General features: G+C 42.7%; 1 protein-coding gene across 3 annotated transcripts in view; it reads right to left on the reverse strand.

The window, feature by feature from the left end:
• BAIAP2L1 (BAR/IMD domain containing adaptor protein 2 like 1) overlaps positions 1 to 21,038 on the reverse strand; it is an 88,580-nt gene that overhangs the window by 60,371 nt on the left and 7,171 nt on the right. For all 3 annotated transcript variants that reach the window (XR_004024562.2, XM_089895651.1, XM_022587741.3), the window contains exons 2-3: positions 5,331 to 5,406; positions 136 to 222 (exon numbers count right to left, since the gene is read on the reverse strand). Coding sequence is in view for 2 of the 3 variants with exons in the window: in XM_089895651.1 (XP_089751777.1) it covers positions 136 to 222; positions 5,331 to 5,406 (163 nt within the window). In the remaining variant the exon portion in view is untranslated. The remainder of the gene's footprint in view (positions 1 to 135; positions 223 to 5,330; positions 5,407 to 21,038) is intronic.

A 21,038-nucleotide genomic window follows, 5' to 3' on the forward strand; every position in this document is an offset into this window, starting at 1 on the left:
AAACCCGAGTGCTGGGCTAGCCCTCTTTTCCATTCTGGATCCAGGCCACTTTGTATGTTCTCATCAGGGCTCGCAGGACAAAGGCTCCGGAACCGCACTCAAGTTGGGTGTATATGTAACGGACGGTCAGCTCACCCAGCTCTGTCGACACAGGGGACCCGCTGGCAATCTCACCGATCTTGGCCACTCCATCGTAGTAGGCTTTTCCCGCCAGAATCATAGCTACACAGGGAAGGTGACACACACAATCATCACTTACACATGGAAAGGAGGAAACGACACAGAGGTTTTCTTCCAAACACCCCGGAGTCCCTCGCGGCTGAGGCAAGCGTGGCTCTCAGGGGGCAGGGCTTGAGCTAGCGAGCTGTGCCAGGGGCAGAGGTCCCTCCACTGCACTCCTGCAGGCCCCCCACCCACCGGAAAGCCCTCACGGGATCCTCGCCTCCGACCAGCCCTGGGGAACCTTCAGCAGTGGCAGAGGCTGGGGGTCCGGAGAAGGTTCTCCCTGCTCCTCAGGCCAGCTCCAGAGGGGATATGTTCCTAACACGGAATTGGGGCTGGAACACATCCACTGCAGCAAGCTGGTCATTCTACAGCAATACAGGTCTGCAATACTGTTAGCTAGAGGGGCTTGTGTGGGCTTGTCTAGGCGCCTGGGCCTTCTATGACATTTTTACTTTTTCTATTGAAAAAGATATTCTGAGACACAAGCAACTACCATACTTGTTGCCAGGAGAGAAATCTATGAAATCTGAAATACATTATCATTTCAAAAAAAAATGAAATTACCTGAAAAATAACTGAATGCTCTGCTTTTCTTTCTGCTCTTTTTTGGCAGAGACAGGAAAACTCTTACTGCTATACAAGCTGGATTCTAATTATCTTAAAAATCACATTTCTCCTTTCAAACTGATTCTGAAAACTACATTATAAGGTACAGAAATATGCTTCTGATTTGTTTTTCTTTTCCTTTTTTTTCCCTTTCCTCTTTCTTTTTTGGAGGGTGCGGGGAGGTTGTAGGTGGGAGTCAGGAGCAAGACAAATCTGGGTTTGAATTCTACTGTTACTTCCAACAACATGACCTTCCTGGACAAGTTAGTTATCCTTTTTTTTTTTTTTTTTTGGCTCCGGACGCGCAGGCTCAGTGTCCATGGCTCACGGGCCCAGCCGCTCCGCGGCATGTGGGATCTTCCCGGACCGGGGCACGAACCCGTGTCCCCTGCATCAGCAGGCGGACTCTCAACCACTGCGCCACCAGGGAAGCCCTAGTTATCCTTTTTGAAACAAAGGATTTGAATCTATAAAATGCCCTAACAGTGTGAGTATTGGACAAACTAATGGAACTGCTAATACCCATTCCTTCTGTCACTTTACACAGGCTGGGTTTCAGGAGACTGAAGGTGTACAATAAGCAAGCTTTTCAATAAGATCTAGCCTATTTAGTGTGACTTTGGAGAAAATATTTTATCTTGCTCAAAGGCCAGCTTCATACACAGACATCACTTTGCCCTGCAGCTTTGGAGACCACAGGATTTGGGAGATAAAAGAGCCCTAAGCAACCCCTCTCAGGCTCCTTTCCTCTCACTGAGAAGAAAACCTGAGGCCACACCAGTTTATAATGGGTATAGTTTTTAATTTTATTTTTTTATTATTATTTTTTTTTGCGGTACGCGGGCCTCTCACTGTTGTGGCCTCTCCCGCTGCGGAGCACAAGCTCCGGACGCGCAGGCTCAGCGGCCACGGCTCACGGGCCCAGCCGCTCCGCGGCATGTGGGATCTTCCCGGACCGGGGCATGAACCTGCGTCCCCTGCATCGGCAGGCAGACTCCCAACCACTGCGCCACCAGGGAAGCCCATGGGTATTGTTTTTAAAAGATGAATTTTAAAAGGTATTTCAAGTTTTAAAAAGGTGGGGGAGGAGGTCACAGAATGAATTAATGCCCAAGTCCCGCTGAAGATACTGCAGGCCAAAAAAAGTAGTATTTTCAAGGCAAATTAATCTATTTTTGCATGTCTTGTAGAATTAAAAAAATTATGAAAGTTACAGCTTTTACTACATATATATACAAGTTCATGAAATCTAATGCTCTACTATACTATTGTTTCATAAGACTAAGGATAAATGTAAAGCGTAATTATAAAAAAGAGCAGTAACAAATAGCATTTATGTAAACTTTCCAAATCATTACTTAAATTAATTAATCTACCACACTACATTAAGACATAGGGTGGTGATGTTATCACCCCGTTTCACGAAGTGGAGCACAGAAGAGATATTCCGGGACATGCCCAAGGTCAATGGCGAAGCAGAGGCAGTGCACACAACCCCGGCAGTCCTAAATCACGGTGCTTTTTGACTCTTTGGTCTCAGCTAGCACTGAAAAAGAGATGACTCCACCGAAAAACAAGGTTTATAGCCAGTAAACTGTCAAGTTAATATATGTAATATTTTAGTGGGAAGATTTAAAATTGCAAGGTGCTGATAAGCTGAAAAGCAAATTAATGGGGGAGAATGGTAATACAGGATTACACACTTAAATAAAATTTTTGGTTTGCATCCACACATTGAAATTTTTCCATTAGCTGTTGACTTATTAACCTTCTTAGTCTAGCAAAATATCCTGCTTTTTGATAAAGCTGCATTAACTTAAAAATTATAATTTATCCAGAAAAAATAAACTAATATTTTCATAATTCTGTCCCCTTTTGTGGATATATTAGAGATTTTCTACCACTTACTGTTTTAAGGAATGAAGCTTATTAATTTTTAGTGGTTGATCAACTACTTCATCAATCTAAACTACACATTTCTACCAGAAAAACTTTCCTTAAAATATCAATATGATTTCAATAGGTTACAGTTCTGCTCAAAAGCCTTCAATGGCCTCCCACTGGCCACAGGGTAAGCCTGTCACACTCCACAGAGTTCATCGTAGATTTTTACAGTCATGGCCTTCAATGAATCACACCTCCCGGAATTCCCAGGTGGTATAATTGTCTAGGATGCTGATCGGCTGTTTGGTCATGTGACTTGCTTTGGCCAATGGGGTACGAGCAGGCATAACTCCCACGGGGCTTGTACTCTTGGGACAGCCAGCTATGCCTGAGAGAGGAAGTGAGCTCAGCCCCAGTCCACTGCAACTGCAGAGTCCCAGGGGTACAGACAACTGCACTGCCTTTACAGGACGACTGAAAATAATGAACTATTGTTGTCTTAAGCCACCAAGCTTAGAGGCAGTTTGTTATGCGGCAATAGGTAACAGATGCTGCATCCAAATGCATTCATAGCAGGACCTTATTCCACCTTATGTTTTACTGTTCCCTCACAGCTTCTCACCCATGCTAGCGTGGAGCCCTGGTCTCGGCTTGGATGCTGTCTTTTCTGCCTGAAGCACTAATAAGCAGCGTCTGCCTACTGAAACCTAACGTCTGTCAGCTGCCTCAGCTCCTACACGGCCTCTGCCTGCTCCACACTCCACCGGCCTCCTCTCAAACTCCTGGGCCGCTGCTCGGCCTATGCTCTTCATCAGCTGTGCTGCTGCGCTGGCTATAATCTAACTGTTGACTGCACATCTGGCATCCTCGACTACACTACAGATTCTTACCAACGACTTTACACATTTTATTGAAGTTTCTCAATGGCTTCAGCCAAAAACAGATGGCCTGCAGAAATCCTGGAACACATTATGAAAGGCAGAATAGGCCCCAGGAGGTGTTAAACTGGTAGAGGCTGCTGGGGAGAAGCCCTGTTAGCAGGAGGCTAAGCTGTGGGCTCTTCACTGCGTCACCTTGTAAAACTCTGCCTCAGAGAGGCAGCTCGTGCTAGAAAGAAAAAAATCACTGCAGGTCAGAGTGATTTCCTTCCCGGGGATGGATAAAGCGATGACTTTGTGGTCTTGTGACTAGGTAATCATCAGGAGAGAGTCAGCTTCCAAAACAAGGCTCCAGTTCTTTGAAGGAGGGAGGGGGCACCCATAGAAGTCACTGGTACGGCTAGAGGGAGAGGGAGGGAAATCTCAGGCCTGCTGCATTTCCTGACACTGAACACGTCTGGCCAAGAGCACAGAGATCCAGAAGGAAGTCAACAAGCAGTTTACTTTTGCAGTGACTGAAACGATAGTTCGTCCGTACTCCAAAGTCCCGAGTCTCGCCAGCACCTCCCCTTTCCTGGAGCAGGCTCACACTGAGGGTGTGAGGGCGCAGGTTTATTTTCAAAACATCATCGGGGAGCAGCCAAAGGTGGGGTATTGTGAAAGAGAGAAAGAAGAGGGGAAAAAAAGACACAAAGCTTGGTCTGAAGCTTTCTTCAAATCTCAAACCGCTGGAAACTAAATTTTCTACTTATGTTACGTGCTGGTCTTAGTGAACCAGGGTAGATGGTAAAACTGGGGTCTGAATATTTTGGGGGTGACACTTGCTACATATGGAGAATTGTTCTGACCATGTTAGAATTTGGTGATTGTTAGCATCTTGAGTTTTCAAGGTGATCACTGATAAGGGACTTCCTTGATGGTCCAGTGGTTAAGACTTCACCTTCCAATGCAGGGGGTGTGGGTTTGATCCCTGGTTGGGGAGCTAAGATCCCACATGCCTCGGGGCCAGAAAACCAAAACATAAAACAGATGCAATACAGTAACAAATTCAATAAAGACTTTAAAAAAATGGTCCACATCAAGGTGATCACTGATAACGTTCCCCTTTTGGGAGGGGAATGCATGTGTAGATGCACATTGGCTTCCTCAGATGAAATCTGTTCAAACCAGCAAACAACTCTGGTTCACAGAGAGACAAAAGCCAATGCCTGAGTTCATTTTAAATTAAGCACTCATTTTGAAATGAGAATCTAAGTTCAACCTTTAATTTAGATGTCTTTCCATTCAGGCTAAACATTTTATTTCTCATATTACTATCAAAAGTGATACACCCAAAGACAAGAAATTCTTCTACATAAATAAAAAGGAGAATAATTCCTATGCTTCGGGATCTTAAAATTTTAAGTACACTTTTTATATATGTTATTAGTTTACAAAGAATTTGGTGTAAAAAGTAGAAAACATGTTTATGTCAATGATATAAAAGATTAAGCAGTGTCAAAAAGCAAAATCTGATATTTAAGATATGTCACTTTTGGTAGCCTATTATTCAACTTACTCATTTCAAGTATACTAATATCCTATCATTGCAAAGTTCTACAGATTAATTATAAATGGTTTCTACCAATTTAAAGATATTTTAAAAATTCAGTAGCAAGCATTTAAAAATTAAGTAAAATATTTAATGAATGGCTTTCATATGCATTCTATATTTATAAATTTAGAAAACAGACTTACCATTAACAGCTTTTTCGTAATTTTTTCCTAGGTTTATTAAATTTCGTAGCCCAGGATTGAACTGTTCCATAACATTCTGACAAACAAACAAAAAAAACAAATTAATAAAATAAGCAAACAGCAGACCAAGCAATCTTTAGATGGTGTCACTGCATAACCTAGGATCCCCACGTGTGCCTGATGGTACCGTCCACAAAGTCATGATTTGAAAGTAGTGAAGAGCACTTCCATCCTAACTGATGGAGTAGTGAGGTGCATGTGACCCTGGCAGTTCCCTGCCTGCCCAGGAGCTGCCTAGAATTTACTGTAAATGAAGCAGATAGCAGACATTCCATCTCTACAAAGTACACCCTGTGGGGGCCATGAGTCCAGAAGCTGATGCTCCCTTTTGGGTTTAGGTAAGTTAATGGCTGTCATGATAGTGCTAAGAAACAGGGGCGCATGATAGGAACTTAATTATATGGGCAGTGTTTTGGCTATCAGTAGAACAGGAATTTCCAAGAGATGTTGTTTTTGCTCTGCCTAATTACTGGGGAAGGGATGGGGGTGGGTGTTGCTGACGGCCCTAAGACATAGGCCAGCCTAGAACTTTCTTTCTAGGTGGTCACTGGCATTTTTTCCCAGCCATCAGTTCACTCATTATTCATGGAGTGTGCGGTAGGTCCTGTGCTCACAGCAGTGGAGGGGGAGACGTGGTTTCCCATTATGGACTTCATGATGCTCTATCTCTGCAGATGTCATGGTTTTCATTTTTAAAAGTGTCATTTCTATATCACCAGAAGGTCATAAACATAGAGAGAAGTGCTATGACAAGTATAAAACAGGCAACTATTTAGAACATTGGCCTAAATTTAAAATGCTACCCTAAATCTGAAGTACAGACAAGAAATCATTCCTATGGGTCTCTGGCTTCGTGACCCAGAACACACGGTGACAGTATACCTGTCACACCTACAAACCATAAGGTTCACAATATGAATCATTCCAGATAGACCAGCCAAATCCCTTTACCCACCTCCCAAAATGTGTACCTTGTTTGTAGAGGACCAAGCAACAAAAAGAATAAAAAACCATACAACATCCAAAGCAGCAGATACTTGACACATGACTCTTTGGGATAAAAAGGTCCTCCATTACGAGTTAGTAGAAAAAGACTATAATAACTTTATTAGACAGTATAACGGCTTATCGTGAAAAAGAACCCCTGCCCCAACCCTTCCCCACCCCTGGCCTTACACCCACATAACAGCTTGCTTGCAAGTGCTCTTTTGTATTTGCTGCCATAGTTTTGATGAATATTCTTGGCTTCTCAATTTTGGACAATAAGTACTGGATTTCTGCTACGGTAGACAACCCTACTTTCCCTTTCCCAGTCTCTCCTATATAATTAAATAACAGTTTCCTGGTAAATCAACAGTCAAGGTTTATTATGACTTTGTAAATACTGGTCACTACAATGCAAGGAATGTAGAAGAATTAGGCTTCCTTTCTTGATATACTCTTTTTGTTTCTCCTGGGATTAATAATTGTCTCATTCCCACCCCCGCCTTAGATTTTTCTATGTATCTACCTTAAATGTTTCCACACGCTCCATCGGATCTCATAGGAGCCTATCACTGTTTTTCAAATGTACAAAGCTGTCAGCTAATCTTCCATTCCATTTTTTCCCCCAGAACTTCCTCCAAGGACTCTCCGTCCTCTTACTCAGTCTGGCCTGACCGTTCCTGCCACACTGTTGCCCTTGCATGTCCCTTTCTGGTCCCCTGTGTGACAGTCTCATTAGCTGGATTCCACATCTTCCTCCTTCTTCATTTATTTTTTTTATTTTTTATTTTTTTGCGGTACGCGGGCCTCTCACTGTTGTGGCCTCTCCCGTTGCGGAGCACAGGCTCCGGACGCGCAGGCTCAGCAGCCATGGCTCACGGGCCCAGCCGCTCCGTGGCACGTGGGATCCTCCCGGACCGGGGCACGAACCCGTGTCCCCTGAATCGGCAGGTAGACTCTCAACCACTGCGCCACCAGGGAAGCCCCCTCCTTCTTCATTTATTGCTATCTGCTGGAGGTCATTCTCCAAGAGTGACCTAAGAAATGACGCAGGAGGTAAATTTGAGTCCCCACATGTCTGAAATTATCTTTACTTTGACATTTAACTGGTATTTCGCTGGGCTGTGTATTACAGGTCGAAAGTGATTTTCCCTTAGGATTTTAAAGATATTGCTCCAGTCTTCAATATCCAGTTTTGCTATTGAGAAGTCGGCTGTCATTTGTATATGACTTTTTTTTTTTGGTGGGGGGCAGGTGGTGGGAGGGGGCTTGTTTATTTCTGGAACCCTCCTCTTTATCCCTGTGCTCTGAAACTACCCAATGGTCTGTCTCAGTGTGGGTACTTTTTTCATTTATTTTACTGGGCACTCAACAGACCCTACCCATAGAGAAGATTACGTCCTTCAGGTCTGAAAAGTGTTCCTGTTTTGATTCTTGCCTCTTCATTCTCTGGAACTCTGAGGAGGATTTTATATGACCTGGATTTATTCTCTAATGATCTTACCCTTTTTCTCTGATTTTCCACTTTTTGTTCTATCTCTGACAGATATCCGCAACTGTACATTCTAACTCCTCTGATGCTTTTCAAACTTTTGATATCATATTTTTAATTTGGGCTCTTTCAGGTTTTTTTTGGTTATTCCTTTTTAAAAGCATCCTGTTGTTTTATGGATGCAGTATCATCTCTTATCTGAATAAACTGTAATTTGGGGGATATTTTCTGCCAGTTCCCCATACTGTCTGGTTATTTCTTCTCATTGTTTGGTATTCAACTGTCTTTTGTGTTGGAGGCTTTCCCCAAATGTCTGGTGATCCTTGACTGTCAGTTTGTATTTAGGAGTAAAGCCCTAAAATGTTGGCTGGAAGTGTGTGCGCATGCATACAGGGTGGCTACTGACCAGTAGGCTTCATTCAGAGTGACTGGACAGCAAGTCAGCTGCAAAGAAACTGGCCAAGTGACGGTAACCAGGGGCCACTGGGTCTCTCCAGAGAAGTTTCTAATTTCCTATCACTGGGCGGGGGAAGGGGCAATCACCAGGTGGTCAGCTTTCCCAGGTCTGGAAGGGGGTTGGGAATCCCACAGGTTTCCTGTGCTGATTTTTCCTGAATTCCAGTACCTCAGCTGGTGTTTCCAAGTCAAGAGTGCCTCTGATTCAACACATCCTGAGACTGAATCTCCAGGCTGCCACGCCGAGGGAGCAGCTGTAATAGTGGTGGCTAGGGCAGGAAAGGGGACCTGGCAGTTTAACCACCTGTGTAACTCCTATTCTAGCCCTGCGTGTCCCCTCCATCTCTACCTTCTGTGGGGCCTGTTCCCCAGCCTTTGGGGTTCTCTGGGGTGAAGGGCTCAGCTATCACTGGTACTCCTCTCTGCAGTTTCTTTCAGTTCTCTTAAGGCAGTTTACCACACCTCCGTCCATTTCTAACAACCCAAATTTCTTTAGGCCTTTTGTCAACTGATATTTCCTTTTTCAGGTCTCTACACTATGGATTTACAGGCGTTTTCTTTAAGTTCCTTTGCCATCATTTTAATGTATTCTCAAAAGGAAGAGCAGAAAAAGACTTGAGGTCAATAGGCCACGCTTAACTGGAAGTCCACTCAGCTTGTTTTCCTGGAGCCAGTCAGCTGTTTGAGCCTCATTCACAACCAGTAGCCATGAAGCTCCAGAGCCAATGCTGACCCCTCACCAGTCCCTCTGCAAGATGGTCAGCCTCAGTACCTGATCACGGGGACCTGTCGCCACAGCTGCTATTTCTATCATCTTTCCTCAAGTTCTTTGTTTTGTTTTTAAGCTTTTAATTTTGAAATAGTTTAAGAGTCACAAGAAGTTATAAAAACTGTACAAAGAGTTCCCATGTATGCTTCCTCCAATGGTAACTTATATGGCCATAGTACATCATCAAAACCAGGAAACCAACATTGGTACAACACTATTAAACTATAGACCTTATTTGGATTTACCAGTTTTTATGTCTCTAATCTGCAGGGTGTGTGCTTTGTTTCTATGAAATCTTATCACACGTACAGATTTGTATAACAGTCACCATCACCACAGTTATTATACAGAACTGTTCCATTAGCACAAAGATCTCCCTGATGCCACCCCTTTACAGCCACACCCTCCCCACCAATCCTAAGCCCTGGCAACCGCTGATCTCAGTCACAAAAATAGTTTTGTCATTGTGAGGATGTAATATAAGTGGGTCACCGTATGTGACCTTTTGAGATTTACTTTTTCACTCAGCACAATGCCCTTAAGGACCATCCCAGTTGCTGGGCGTATCAAGTTTGTTCCCTTTCTTTGCTATCAGTGGTCCAGAGAATGAATGTATCACAGTTTAGCCATTTAACTGTTGACCATTTGGGTTGTTTCCAGTTTTTGGCAATTACAAATAAACCTGATATGGACAATCACGTACAGGTTTTTGTGTGAACGTGAGTGTTCATATCTCTAGAATAAACACCTGAGAGTTCAGCTGCTGCGTCACATGGTAGGTGTACATTTAACTTCTTAAGAAACTGCCAAACTGTTTTCCAGAGTTGGCTGTACTATTTTACATTCTCATCGGCAATGTATGAGATTTCAGTAATTTTTAAAATCTAGTAACTTCATTAGAAAATGGTTGCTTTCTAATAAAAAAACTATTTTTCAAATACCTCATCTACAATCCTTAAAATAATCTTACAACACCAAGTCTGGATGGTAAGAATATAAGTTCTAATAAAAAGATAAAACTATTCTTAAAACATCATTTAAAATTCTTAAAATAATCTCACGTGGCTGAGTCTAGATGGTAACATGTATAAGGAAATCAACAGAGCAAGCTCCGTCCTCTAGCAGATAAGCAGTTACAAAAAGAAGCTAAGATCTGTGTTTTTTCTTAAGATTATTCTTCGTTCAGCATATTCAAATAATGGGAAAGTATAATTTGATTTCTTGATATAATTCTTGAAATGTTTACATATAACTCCCATCTTAAAATTTCAAAAACAATGAAATAATGAGAACTTCCAAAGTTAATACCAAGCATAAACCACTATCCAAATGATTCAACAGGAAAAAAGTTCAACTAAGACATGAGACTACAATCAGCTTCAGAGAAAATGTAAGAATTTTTAAGCTTGTTAAGTTCAACATACACTTCAATTCTTTATTTTAGGTTTAGCTACAGAAATGTTTCCCCTGGAAATTCTGGCCTCTCTGAACAGTGGAAAATCCATTTCTACACTGGCTGTTGGCCATTAATCTAGTTATTTTAGCTGAAGTACATGTTATTTTTAAACCCAGGAACAAAAAAGCAGTGCGCTGTCATATTCCACAATCCATAAAATTTTTACAGTGGATGTCCTTGTGAATTGGATGGGTCCTACATTTTGGAGGGAGGGCAGCAGCTGGGTCAAAGGTCATGCTGTGTCAAGGCCTGTTAAGACCTGAATTGTTTATAGAGCCTCAAATGTAGAGAGAATCACCAGCAGTAATGAACAAATCCATTTTAAGTTTGGCGCTAGGAATAAAAGGTTTAAGATTCCAAGCACAAAAACAAAATAAAGGGGTGGGATAGGGAGAGTGGGAGGGAGGGAGACGCAAGAGGGAAGACATATGGGAACATATGTATATGTATAACTGATTCACTTTGTTATAAAGCAGAAACTGGCACACCATTGTAAAGCAATTATACCCCAATAAAGATGTTAAAAATAAACATAAAAACAAAACAAAATAAATTATAAAAGGCATTATCGGGCCAAGAAGCACTATTTTGTTACCATCTATAACAAAAGCTTAGTATGTATCCCAACAGTTACTGCTTGGCAAGGAGGATAATGTGGCAAACCACTTTGAACCAGAATGAGTTTCATCTTCATTCAGGGAAGAATATGGACCATCTAGGCTAAAATAAGATGACTGGCAACATCACTGTTGTACCTGTGCTGTGTCTCATAATGAAGAGGGCTGGTCCTATCACAAGAGCTCCGCAGCACTGGAGAATCAGTGCTCAGCTACTTCCAAAACTGCTGAGGAACAGGCCACTCGGACCCTACAGGCACTTTCCACCAGATTTCTAGTTGGTCCATTTATCTCATACATTTCCTCTGCCTCCTGTACCGTTACAGATCATAATTTTAAAACGAATTATACAATCTTACGATGGTTTTTAACTTTCTCACCATTTAGATTTTTCTTTCATTATTGAAAAATTATTACCTTTACCAGTATGAAACTATAGACTATGAAGCATAAATACAATTATGACTAGCTAGCTAGTTAAACTGAGCTGATTTTAAATTCCTAAGAATTAGTTTCTCTTTCCATTTCTTTTTCCAGTTCTCTACAAGACCAAGGACAACTTATTTGATATTTCAGTGCTTAATTTTCTCAGTTGAAAAGTGTGGGTTATATTTACACTGGAATAAACTTTAAAAGTGACTTAAGAATCTCTAATCAGAGTTTTTTTATAACTTGATTCAGGTACTGTATGTCTCTGAAAATTTCGATATTTTATTCTAAATAATCTCATACAAATTAATCTAGCAATGTCACAAATGCTTAAACTAATCAAGGCACATTTTAATTTCAGGTGACAAGAATACCTGTTCATAAGGGCTAACTGAGAATACTTCTAGATAGAAGTCATTTGTAAAAAATCTCACTTCCTCTTGCATGTGTTGTCGGAAGCTGCTGTTCCTAGGCTAACATCATCAGTATGTAATTATGTCCCCTGCCTTTAGGGAAAGTACTGACGAGTAAATTTGGCAAAAAGGCAGATGCCTGTGGGCTAACTGATGGTCAGAAGAGCCATGTTTTTCATACCCATCTTGAAAGGGGAGCAGAAGCCAAGTAAAGGAAAGTTAGACAACTAAGATGTTTTTTGTTTGAAATATTGAGCTAGAGCAAAAATACTCATATTCAAAGATATAAATACACAAAAATGCTTCCTGTCAGTCAAATGTGAACAATGTTTTGGCCCCCTAGTCTGTATGATCTATCTCGGCTACCAGCTAGCAACTTGTATTACGTATCAATTTGTATCATTTATAATTTGTAACATGCCACCCTAGTAGCAATGAACCTGAGGGGTGGGGGAATATTGCATAAAAAATACTTTGGCCTTGAGTCCTCAGGCAAATCGCATCCCTCCGTGCTGAGCCTCAGTCTCCTCCTCTATATGGGAAAACCTCTAATTTCCACCTCATGAGGGGTACGAGAATTCACTGAAATAATAACTAATATTTATGGAGCACCTACTGTGTGTTCTTCAAGGCACCTGACAGTGCACTGAATCAACTGTAGTAATTAACGTTGCAAGACAGAAGACAGAAAATATTAGTCAACTCTTCAGATGGATGAGCATTCCTATTTACACAGAAGTCTCCAGGCACTACCGCTTCCTTTCTGTAACATGAAAACAAACGATCCGGGCTCTCCTGCCTCAAAGCGTCACATCAGGATGAGAGAGACCGTGAACGCAAAAACTTCCAGAAGTCTGCAGTACAAAGGAAACTGGAGGTGTAATTATTATCTGCTTTATTCAGTTCAAAACTCTTTATTCTTTTTTTCCTTTTGAGATACATTTTGACACTCTGCAGCCTACATTTCAGGCTCTGTGCCTAGCACTTCACACGGGTTTGCTCATTAGATCCTAACAAGGCGATGGTTATCCTCCCCATTTTACAGATGAGATGTGAAGCTCTGAGATGTTAAATGTAAAAACCTCGCCGAAGGGCTTCCCTGGTGGCGCAGTGGTTGGGAGTCCGCCTGCCGAGGCAGGGGACACGGGTTTGTGCCCCGGTCCGGGAGGATCCCACATGGCACGGAGTGGCTGGGCCCGTGAGCCATGGCTGCTGAGCCTGCGCGTCCGGAGCCTGTGCTCCGCAACGGGAGAGGCCACAACAGTGAGAGGCCCGCGAACCGCAAAAAAAAAAAAAACAAAACAAAAACCTCGCCGAAGATCCCACAGGCAGTGAGACGCAGAGTCAGGCCTGGGCACTGACTTTGCGCGCACCACTCAGGCCTCCAGACAAGTTCCTTGAGAATTGTGCAATAAAGTGGGATGAAAACGCTTTTATGACAGAGAGCACTATTTTAGGGTGAGAAATTATGGAAGTCTCTACAATATTTTTTCTTTTTGGATGCCTTCTTGTAATCTTACTCCTGATTTTAGATGAATATAATTAATCTTCCAATAGCATCACAATATGGACCAATTCTACATGGGCAAGTATTTCCGATCTTCTTTTCTTTCCCTTAAAAAAAGGAGGGAGTGGGGGAGAAAAAGAAGATTCTCCAACTACCTGCAGTCCTCCCAAGAATTCATAATGGTTAACACTGTCATATTAATTTCCTTTGCTGAAAAGAAATCAAAACGTTACAGAACGACACTGCAAAACCACAAGGTGTTTCGGCCACCCTATCCAAGTCTCATATCCCTTTTTCTTCTCCCCAGAGAACCACTAGTTAAGACTGTAAACTTTCTAACTCATATTTATACACACATATAGTCAGGATTGATAATTTTGCTTTGTACATTTAATAAAATAAACAGTATCATGTAATACATTTTACATCCTTTTTTAAATTCAGTGTTATGCTTCTGAGACCTGTCTACCTTGATATGTATTAACTGGGTTTATTCCGATTTAACTTCTGTATGGTATCCCTTTGTGATGGCTAATTTTATGTGTCTGCTACAGTACCTAGTCAATTGAATACTAATTTCGGTGCGGCCACGTAGGAACTGTCGATGTGGCTAACTACCAGTAGACTTTAAGAGATTACCCTCAGAAATCTGAGTGGGCTTCCTTTAGTCGGCTGAAAGGCTCTAAGAATGAAACTGGGGTTCCCTGAGGAAAAAGACCTTCCGCTCGTAGACTCCAGGCTGCCGGGCTGCCCCACAATTTCACACCTTCCAGGCCGCACAGCAGCATGAGCTGGTTTCTGGACTTCCTCTACCGAGAGACAATTAGGCAGCTTCCAGGTTTTTGCTAACACCAACTGTGTGGCAAGAAGCTGTCGATGTCTCCTTGTGCACGTCGGTGAGAATTCTCCTAGAAACACAACTGCTGGGGCATGGGGTACGTGAAGATTTTTCGGGTTTGTTAGCTACTGCCGGATACTTTCTCTGAAGTGGCTGCGGCAATCTGTGCTCCTACAACCGCTGTGCTATTTTACCACAATCACCAACACCTGGTGTTATACTTTTTTTGCCCAATGGATGAAAAACAGTACTTTTTTTTTTTTTAAGTACAGTAAACCGTTTCCCTTGTCAGCATTAAAAAAGGGACACAGGACTGAACTATCTAAGCAGGGGAAGAGAAACAATGAAAGGTGGTTTTTATCCTCAGCTCTCAAGTCTATCATTGAATAAAGTCATTAGTGACTTTTGTCCTTTTCACCACAGGGTAAGAAGAGGCACCAAAAGCATGGATCATGCCTGCAATCAAGCCAGTCTGGGCTGTGGCCTCCCCTCCCTACCCCCATCTCTGTGCTCCAGGACAATGGCCTCTGGGCTGTGCTCGGAACAGGCCAAACCAATTCCACCGCAGGGATCCTGCACCTGCTCTCCTTCTGCCTGGAGGCCCTTCTCCTGGATACCCGCCCACCTGGGTCTCAGAGACAGCTTCCTCCACCCTCCTCCTCCCGCCCTCTCTCCAGCTGTTTCTTGCTTCTCTTTCATCAAAAGGTTTGTCACTACCTGACAGGATATTACCTGTTTACTCTGTCTCCTTAGTAGAAACTAAGGAAATTAAGTAAATTAAGGCCAAGGACCATTGCACCTCCAGCACCAAGAACAGTAGTACCTGGACTATCTAACGCCCAAGGTATACTCGCAGCAGCAGTTTTTGAATTCTTTTAAAATTACATGAGATGTATGTGCTCGTGGACGAATCAGCTGCATCATGTGCCTTCAGCTCATCTGAACACAGACACAGTAACCCGGTGGGCTCATTAGCCACAGCACGGATTGGTGGAGTGAGGTAATGCACTGTTCGCAGATTCATTAGCTCAACGTAACAGCTCCAACAGAGGCTCATAGAAGCTGCAAGATTCTGCCCTCTACCTACTAAGTCGTAACAGGCTTACAAAATCTCCAAGTGCCACATCCTTCCTTGTGAACTTTGCTTCCCAACCCTATGTTTTTCCAAGTTGACATTTAAATTACTTTTTAAGTATTAGGCGATAACACAGTCCTTAAAAAAATACGTTGCTGGAAACAACCCAAATGTCCATTAACTGGTGAATAGATGAAAAAACTATAATTTTATAGTTTATAAGTTACACCTCAATAAAGCTATTTAAAAAAAAACAGCAACAACAACAATCCAGCAACAACAAAAACCCTGCTCTTCTCGACATCCCAGGCTGCTAAGGGTTCAGGCTCTAAATCCTCAATGCTGAGAAATGCCACAAAGCTGTGGTTTCTAACTAGCCTGCCCACAGAAGACCCAGATGTGCTGAGATGCAGGCCATCCACTGTCCTCTGTGAACACTGGTCCAGGACCAGAGAGAACAATGCTCCTGGTCTGCAGAGCATGTATGCCCATGTAGCTGTTAGCAGCAACTGCCGCTGCTCAATCAGTTAGATCCATTAGTAGAAAAAGATAACCCAGCTATTTTGAGACCAATCTCCTGCTTGGCAGTTATCTTTCCAGCTATGATTGGGGAAGGAGTTTGGCAAAAATGTTTCTCCATTTTCTTTTTCTCTGGCAAAAAATCATTACCGTGTCCCTCTAGAAGGACAGTTTCATAGGAAATCTTCAGCCCACAGAGGGAACCCCACTCCATGAAACTTTCACTATGACTTAAACACTGTTTTGCCTTCCTTCTTCCTTTCCTTTCTTTATTCATAACCAGGCTTTGGTTTGTAGATAATTATTTCTGCAAAAGTGGTCCTTCATTCAGAGGGCAAAGGGCATGCCAGAAATGAAGCCACGAGGTGCCAAGGGTTCCATGGCTCCCCCCACCCAGCAACATGACCTCTGCACCAGAAGCCACTGGGCTAGTGGTCAGTAAAGAACAGGGCCACCTCTTTGGGCTTTGCCTCTCCTAGAACATTCTGAGAGAGTTCTGAGAGCATCTGGTAGATCCCAAGCTCCTTTAAGAACCAACCAAGTGATGAGAACCAGTGTGATCAGAACCAGAAAGGTACGTCTTGCTGCTTCTTAAGATCCGTTACTAGAAGCAATTACATCTCCGGGACCTTTTATTTCATTGGTTAAAGAAACAGATTTCTGTGACAAAACTCCACCTTCCCAACTCATTTAGGCAGCAAGAACTGCTCTGAAGCCAAAGCACAATTAAGCAAAACAAAAAGGTCCCAATATACTGGTGTGAGAAAGAAGTGTGTTCTATAACTGTTCAAACGTTTTGGAAGAAATTATCAAACATGTCAAGAAAATGAGGTCCCAGAGCTATCCCACCCAGTAAACTAGTGTACTAGTTTTCAATTGTTATTTTTAAAGAAAATTGTAGAGGGAGAACCATGTTATAGGTAATCAGTGTTCATGACCATCTGATAACATAACTTGGGGAAAAAAAATGGCCTGAACCCTATTCAACACTTTCAGTGAAAGAAAGTTTCATTTTACTTTAAACACTAGACAAAAGTTTCACATGTGTCTATGAGGGGAATCATTTGAAACCACGTTTCCTTGTAGTTTTTTTTTTTTAATTTACTTTTGGCTGCATTAGGTCTTCGTTGCTGCGCGCGGGCTTTCTCTAGTTGTGGCGAGTGGGGGTTACTCTTCGCTGTGGTGCGCGGGCTTCTCATTGCGGTGGCTTCTCTTGTTGAAGAGCACGAGCTCTAGGCGCATGGGCTTCAGTTGTTGTGGCACACGGGCTCAGCAGTTGTGGCATGAGGGCTCTAGAGTGCAGGCTCAGTAGTTGTGGCACACAGGCTTAGCTGCTCTGCAGCATGTGGGATCTTCCCAGACCGGGGCTCGAACCCGTGTCCCCTGCATTGGCTGGTGGATTCTTAACCACTGCGCCAGCAGGGAAGCCCTTCCTTGTAATTTTAAGTATAGATGATTACACTGGGTCCAAGGTCCAGCAGGTGCTATAACTCCATAGAGCTGCATGTATTTCCTGGCAGCACTAAAAACCCTTTCCAGGCTGAGAGTAGGCAATCCTAGCTTACTAACTGCCAATGCTATCAGACATGGTAGCAATGTCTGGCCCACGCTGGCCTCTATCAGCAAGAGGATTTGGGGACCCTACCGCAGATTTCAAGCAACTTTTGGACCTTGAACTTCAGAGGAAGTAGTACCTGTGAGACTAAAGTAAAAAATCACTTCTGGGGCTTCCCTGGTGGCGCAGTGGTTGAGAGTCCGCCTGCTGATGCAGGGGACACGGGTTCGTGCCCCGGTCCGGGAAGATCCCACATGCCACGGAGTGGCTGGGCCCATGAGCCATGGCCGCTGAGCCTGCGCGTCCGGAGCCTGTGCTCCGCAACAAGAGATGACACAACAGTGAGAGGCCCGCGTACGGTTAAAAAAAAAAAAAATCACTTCTTGAAACTCCAGCTATGATAATATTAGCATTCATTTTTGCTTGGTTCCTACAGGTCCATGTTCTTATTTGAAAGAATGGAAATAATCCTTCCTATAAGCCACAGTGCTAGGACAACTCTTACATAACTTTCGATCAGAATCTGGAAATTTGCTTCTTTCCTGGTATTTTTGCGTGTGTGTGTGTGTGTGTGTGTGTGTGTGTGTGTGTGTGTGAGAGAGAGAGAGAGAGAGAGAGAGAGAGAGAGAGAGAGAGAGAGAGAGAGAGAGAGAGAGAGATCATGGCAAGTATTAGAGAACACGTACTTATATATCACTCCACTAACTTGTAAAGTCCTCACGTTTGGGCCTTTGAAACAACTACACATTTGTTCACTCTTTATTACACACATACAGTGAGCCTAACCTTATGTTGGATGTACAGAACCCAAAGATGAATGAGGTAAGAGTTCCAGCCCTTGAAAATGCATGGTCGGGACTTCCCTGGCAGTCCAGTGGTTAAGACTTCGCCTTCCAGTGCAGGGGATGCAGGTTTGATCCCTGGTCGGGGAACTAAGATCACACATGTCTCACAGCCAAAAAGCCAAAACATAAAACAGAAGCAATATTGTAACAAATTCAATAAAGACTTTAAAAATGGTACACATAAAAAAAAAAAACTTTAAAAAAATAAAAGAAAAGAAAATGCATGGTCTAAGGGAGACAGGTATGATAAAATACCCAGGCAATCTAGATTGACATGGTGAAAATAAGAAATGCAAAACACCTTTAATATAACTTGAAAATCATTTAGAAATATATAACTTTACCACAGATAGATGGCATGTATTAAGGAAACAGTAACTGATTAGTTACTGGGTTTAAAATAGCTGTTGACAGACATACACTTTGAAGGCTACAGGGCGCACTAGACCATTTGGTTAAGTGTTCTTGCCTGCCTGGTTATTATTAATTTTAAAAGGTGTGTCATGGAATAAAAAGCAAGCAATGAATTTATAGGGAAGAATGTCTCATGTGCTCAGTTGCATTTGTTTAGAAAGTCCCCAAGTACTTAACGAGCAACAGGAACTCTACCAGATCAAAGTATAGTTGACTCTTGAACAATATGAGGCGCAGGGGTGCCCATGCTCCCCACAGTTGAACATCTGAGTATAGATGGCCCTCCATATCCACAGATTCAATCAATGCGATGGTGCAATACTGTAGTATTTACTATTGAGAAAAATCCAAGTATAAGCAAACCTGTACAAATTCAAACCCGTGTTGTTCAAGCGTCAGCGGTAAATTGCTGATTTCCTATCGCAAGCGACATTCCTTTTTTTAGTTCACTAGTTCTTTCCAAACACCACTCTTACATAATATCTGGAATAATTCTAATGAACTGCCCTCAATAAGATCCTGTGAGACAGGTCGTTCTGCTTTGCATTAAAATCCCAGCCCTTGGGACTTCCCTGGTGGTGCAGCGGACAAGACTCCATGCTCCCAACGCAGGGGGCCCAGGTTTGATCCCTGGTCAGGGAACCAGATCCCACATGCATGCTGCAACTAAGAGTTAGCATGCCACAACTAAGGAACTGACAAGCCTCAACTAAGGAGCCCGCCTACCGCAGCTAAGACCCGGCGCAACCAAATAAATTAAAAAAAAAAAAAATCCCAGCCCTTGCAATCTGAGAAATATTGTTCAAAAACCCAAAATAATGTAAAAATAGTTCAAGTTTGTTAAATACAGTTCTGATACCAGTAAGGGGAATCAAAACTTCTAAAACTTTTGTTTTGTTTTCATCTACTTCTCTCATATAGCCAACTTTCCAAAGACTTCTTACAAACTGCCTAAGAAACTCTTCTTGACCTTAACCTGTTCATACATCACTCTTTTCCTCCTTTCTTCCAATACTGGGACAAAGCAAACAAAGTCTGAAGAACGGAACTGGTAAAGGCAAGACGCCTCTGGTACTGCTGGAGGTGGGGGGAAGGAGCAAGGACGCAGAATTGATGATCTGGGGCAGGCCAAGGCGGAGGGGAAAGGCTGGCATTGTTGTCCTGTCATAAACTAAACTTTAGAAGAGCACAGGCTGTTTCTTCTCTAGGGTGGTTTCCAGTGGTGACCACAGTGCTTGGTACAGCCTGGGGCACAAGAAGAGAGCTGCAGAAGGAATAAATGTAGGTGGGAAGCTTAGTTAGTGCATCCCTAACAGATGCTCAGAACACGGTAGCTGTGATTGTTAGTGCCATCTCAGTTTCACTGGCCATGGAGCAGGTGAGGATTTAGTTACAACTGTGAGAGAAGCATACATCCGTACTTATTCAACAAATATTTCTGAGTTCTTACTGTGCCATCAGCACAATGAGAGATTTCAAAAAATCCTCAAGGAGTGTACAGCTCGTCGATTGAGAGACAAATTTGTGCCAATAATATTAATACTATTCTTTTACCTGCCTATGTGTCAGTCACTCTACTAGACGCTGAGGATAAGCAGTAAACAAAACACATGAAAATCAATGCACGTAGGGTGGTATGATCCAGCAAACACAAGCTACTACTGCTCACAGCCAACACACTGTTCTAAGAGCTTTCGTTCATTATTATGTTTAATCTTCACAACAACCATATGAGGTGGGTACTATCCTCACCCTTGTTCACAGATGTTAAAATTGAAGGCAAGGTCAAATGGAGGAATATGGCATTATCAAGTACATACCAGAATCTGGGGTAACACAAAGGATGGACTGGTTTGCTGAAGAAGTCATCTGTCTCAGGGGCACAACAGTTGGACTGTCATGTAAGAACAGCGTTTTGCATGTTTAAAGTGTTTACACGCTTAGAAATATATTGTACCATCAGACATAGTTACGGCCGGCACCTCAAGCTGCTCCAAGTGTAAGATGAAGCCCGTAAAAAATACACCATTTGGTCAATTGAAACCATTAAAAAAGTTTTTTTTTAATTGCAGCACTTAAATATAAGGAATTATCATTGCGATTTTCCTGATTCTCTTCTGTCATGTGAGTTTTTGCATCCAGAAATGGATTGGTCTGTTAGCTTAGGTCTCAGGCATCCGAATCCGAGAGGTGACCAGGGTTGTCTCTGGTCCTCCTCTCCCCTCCCTTCCCCCAGCCCCCCCGGACTGGAGCTTCTCTTCTCCTAACTCAGGAGGGGG

This window comes from Delphinapterus leucas, chromosome 15 (assembly GCF_059928025.1).
Source record: "Delphinapterus leucas isolate spDelLeu-1000000601 "Yukka" chromosome 15, BTC_Dleu_Yukka2, whole genome shotgun sequence".
Lineage (NCBI taxonomy): Eukaryota > Metazoa > Chordata > Mammalia > Artiodactyla > Monodontidae > Delphinapterus > Delphinapterus leucas.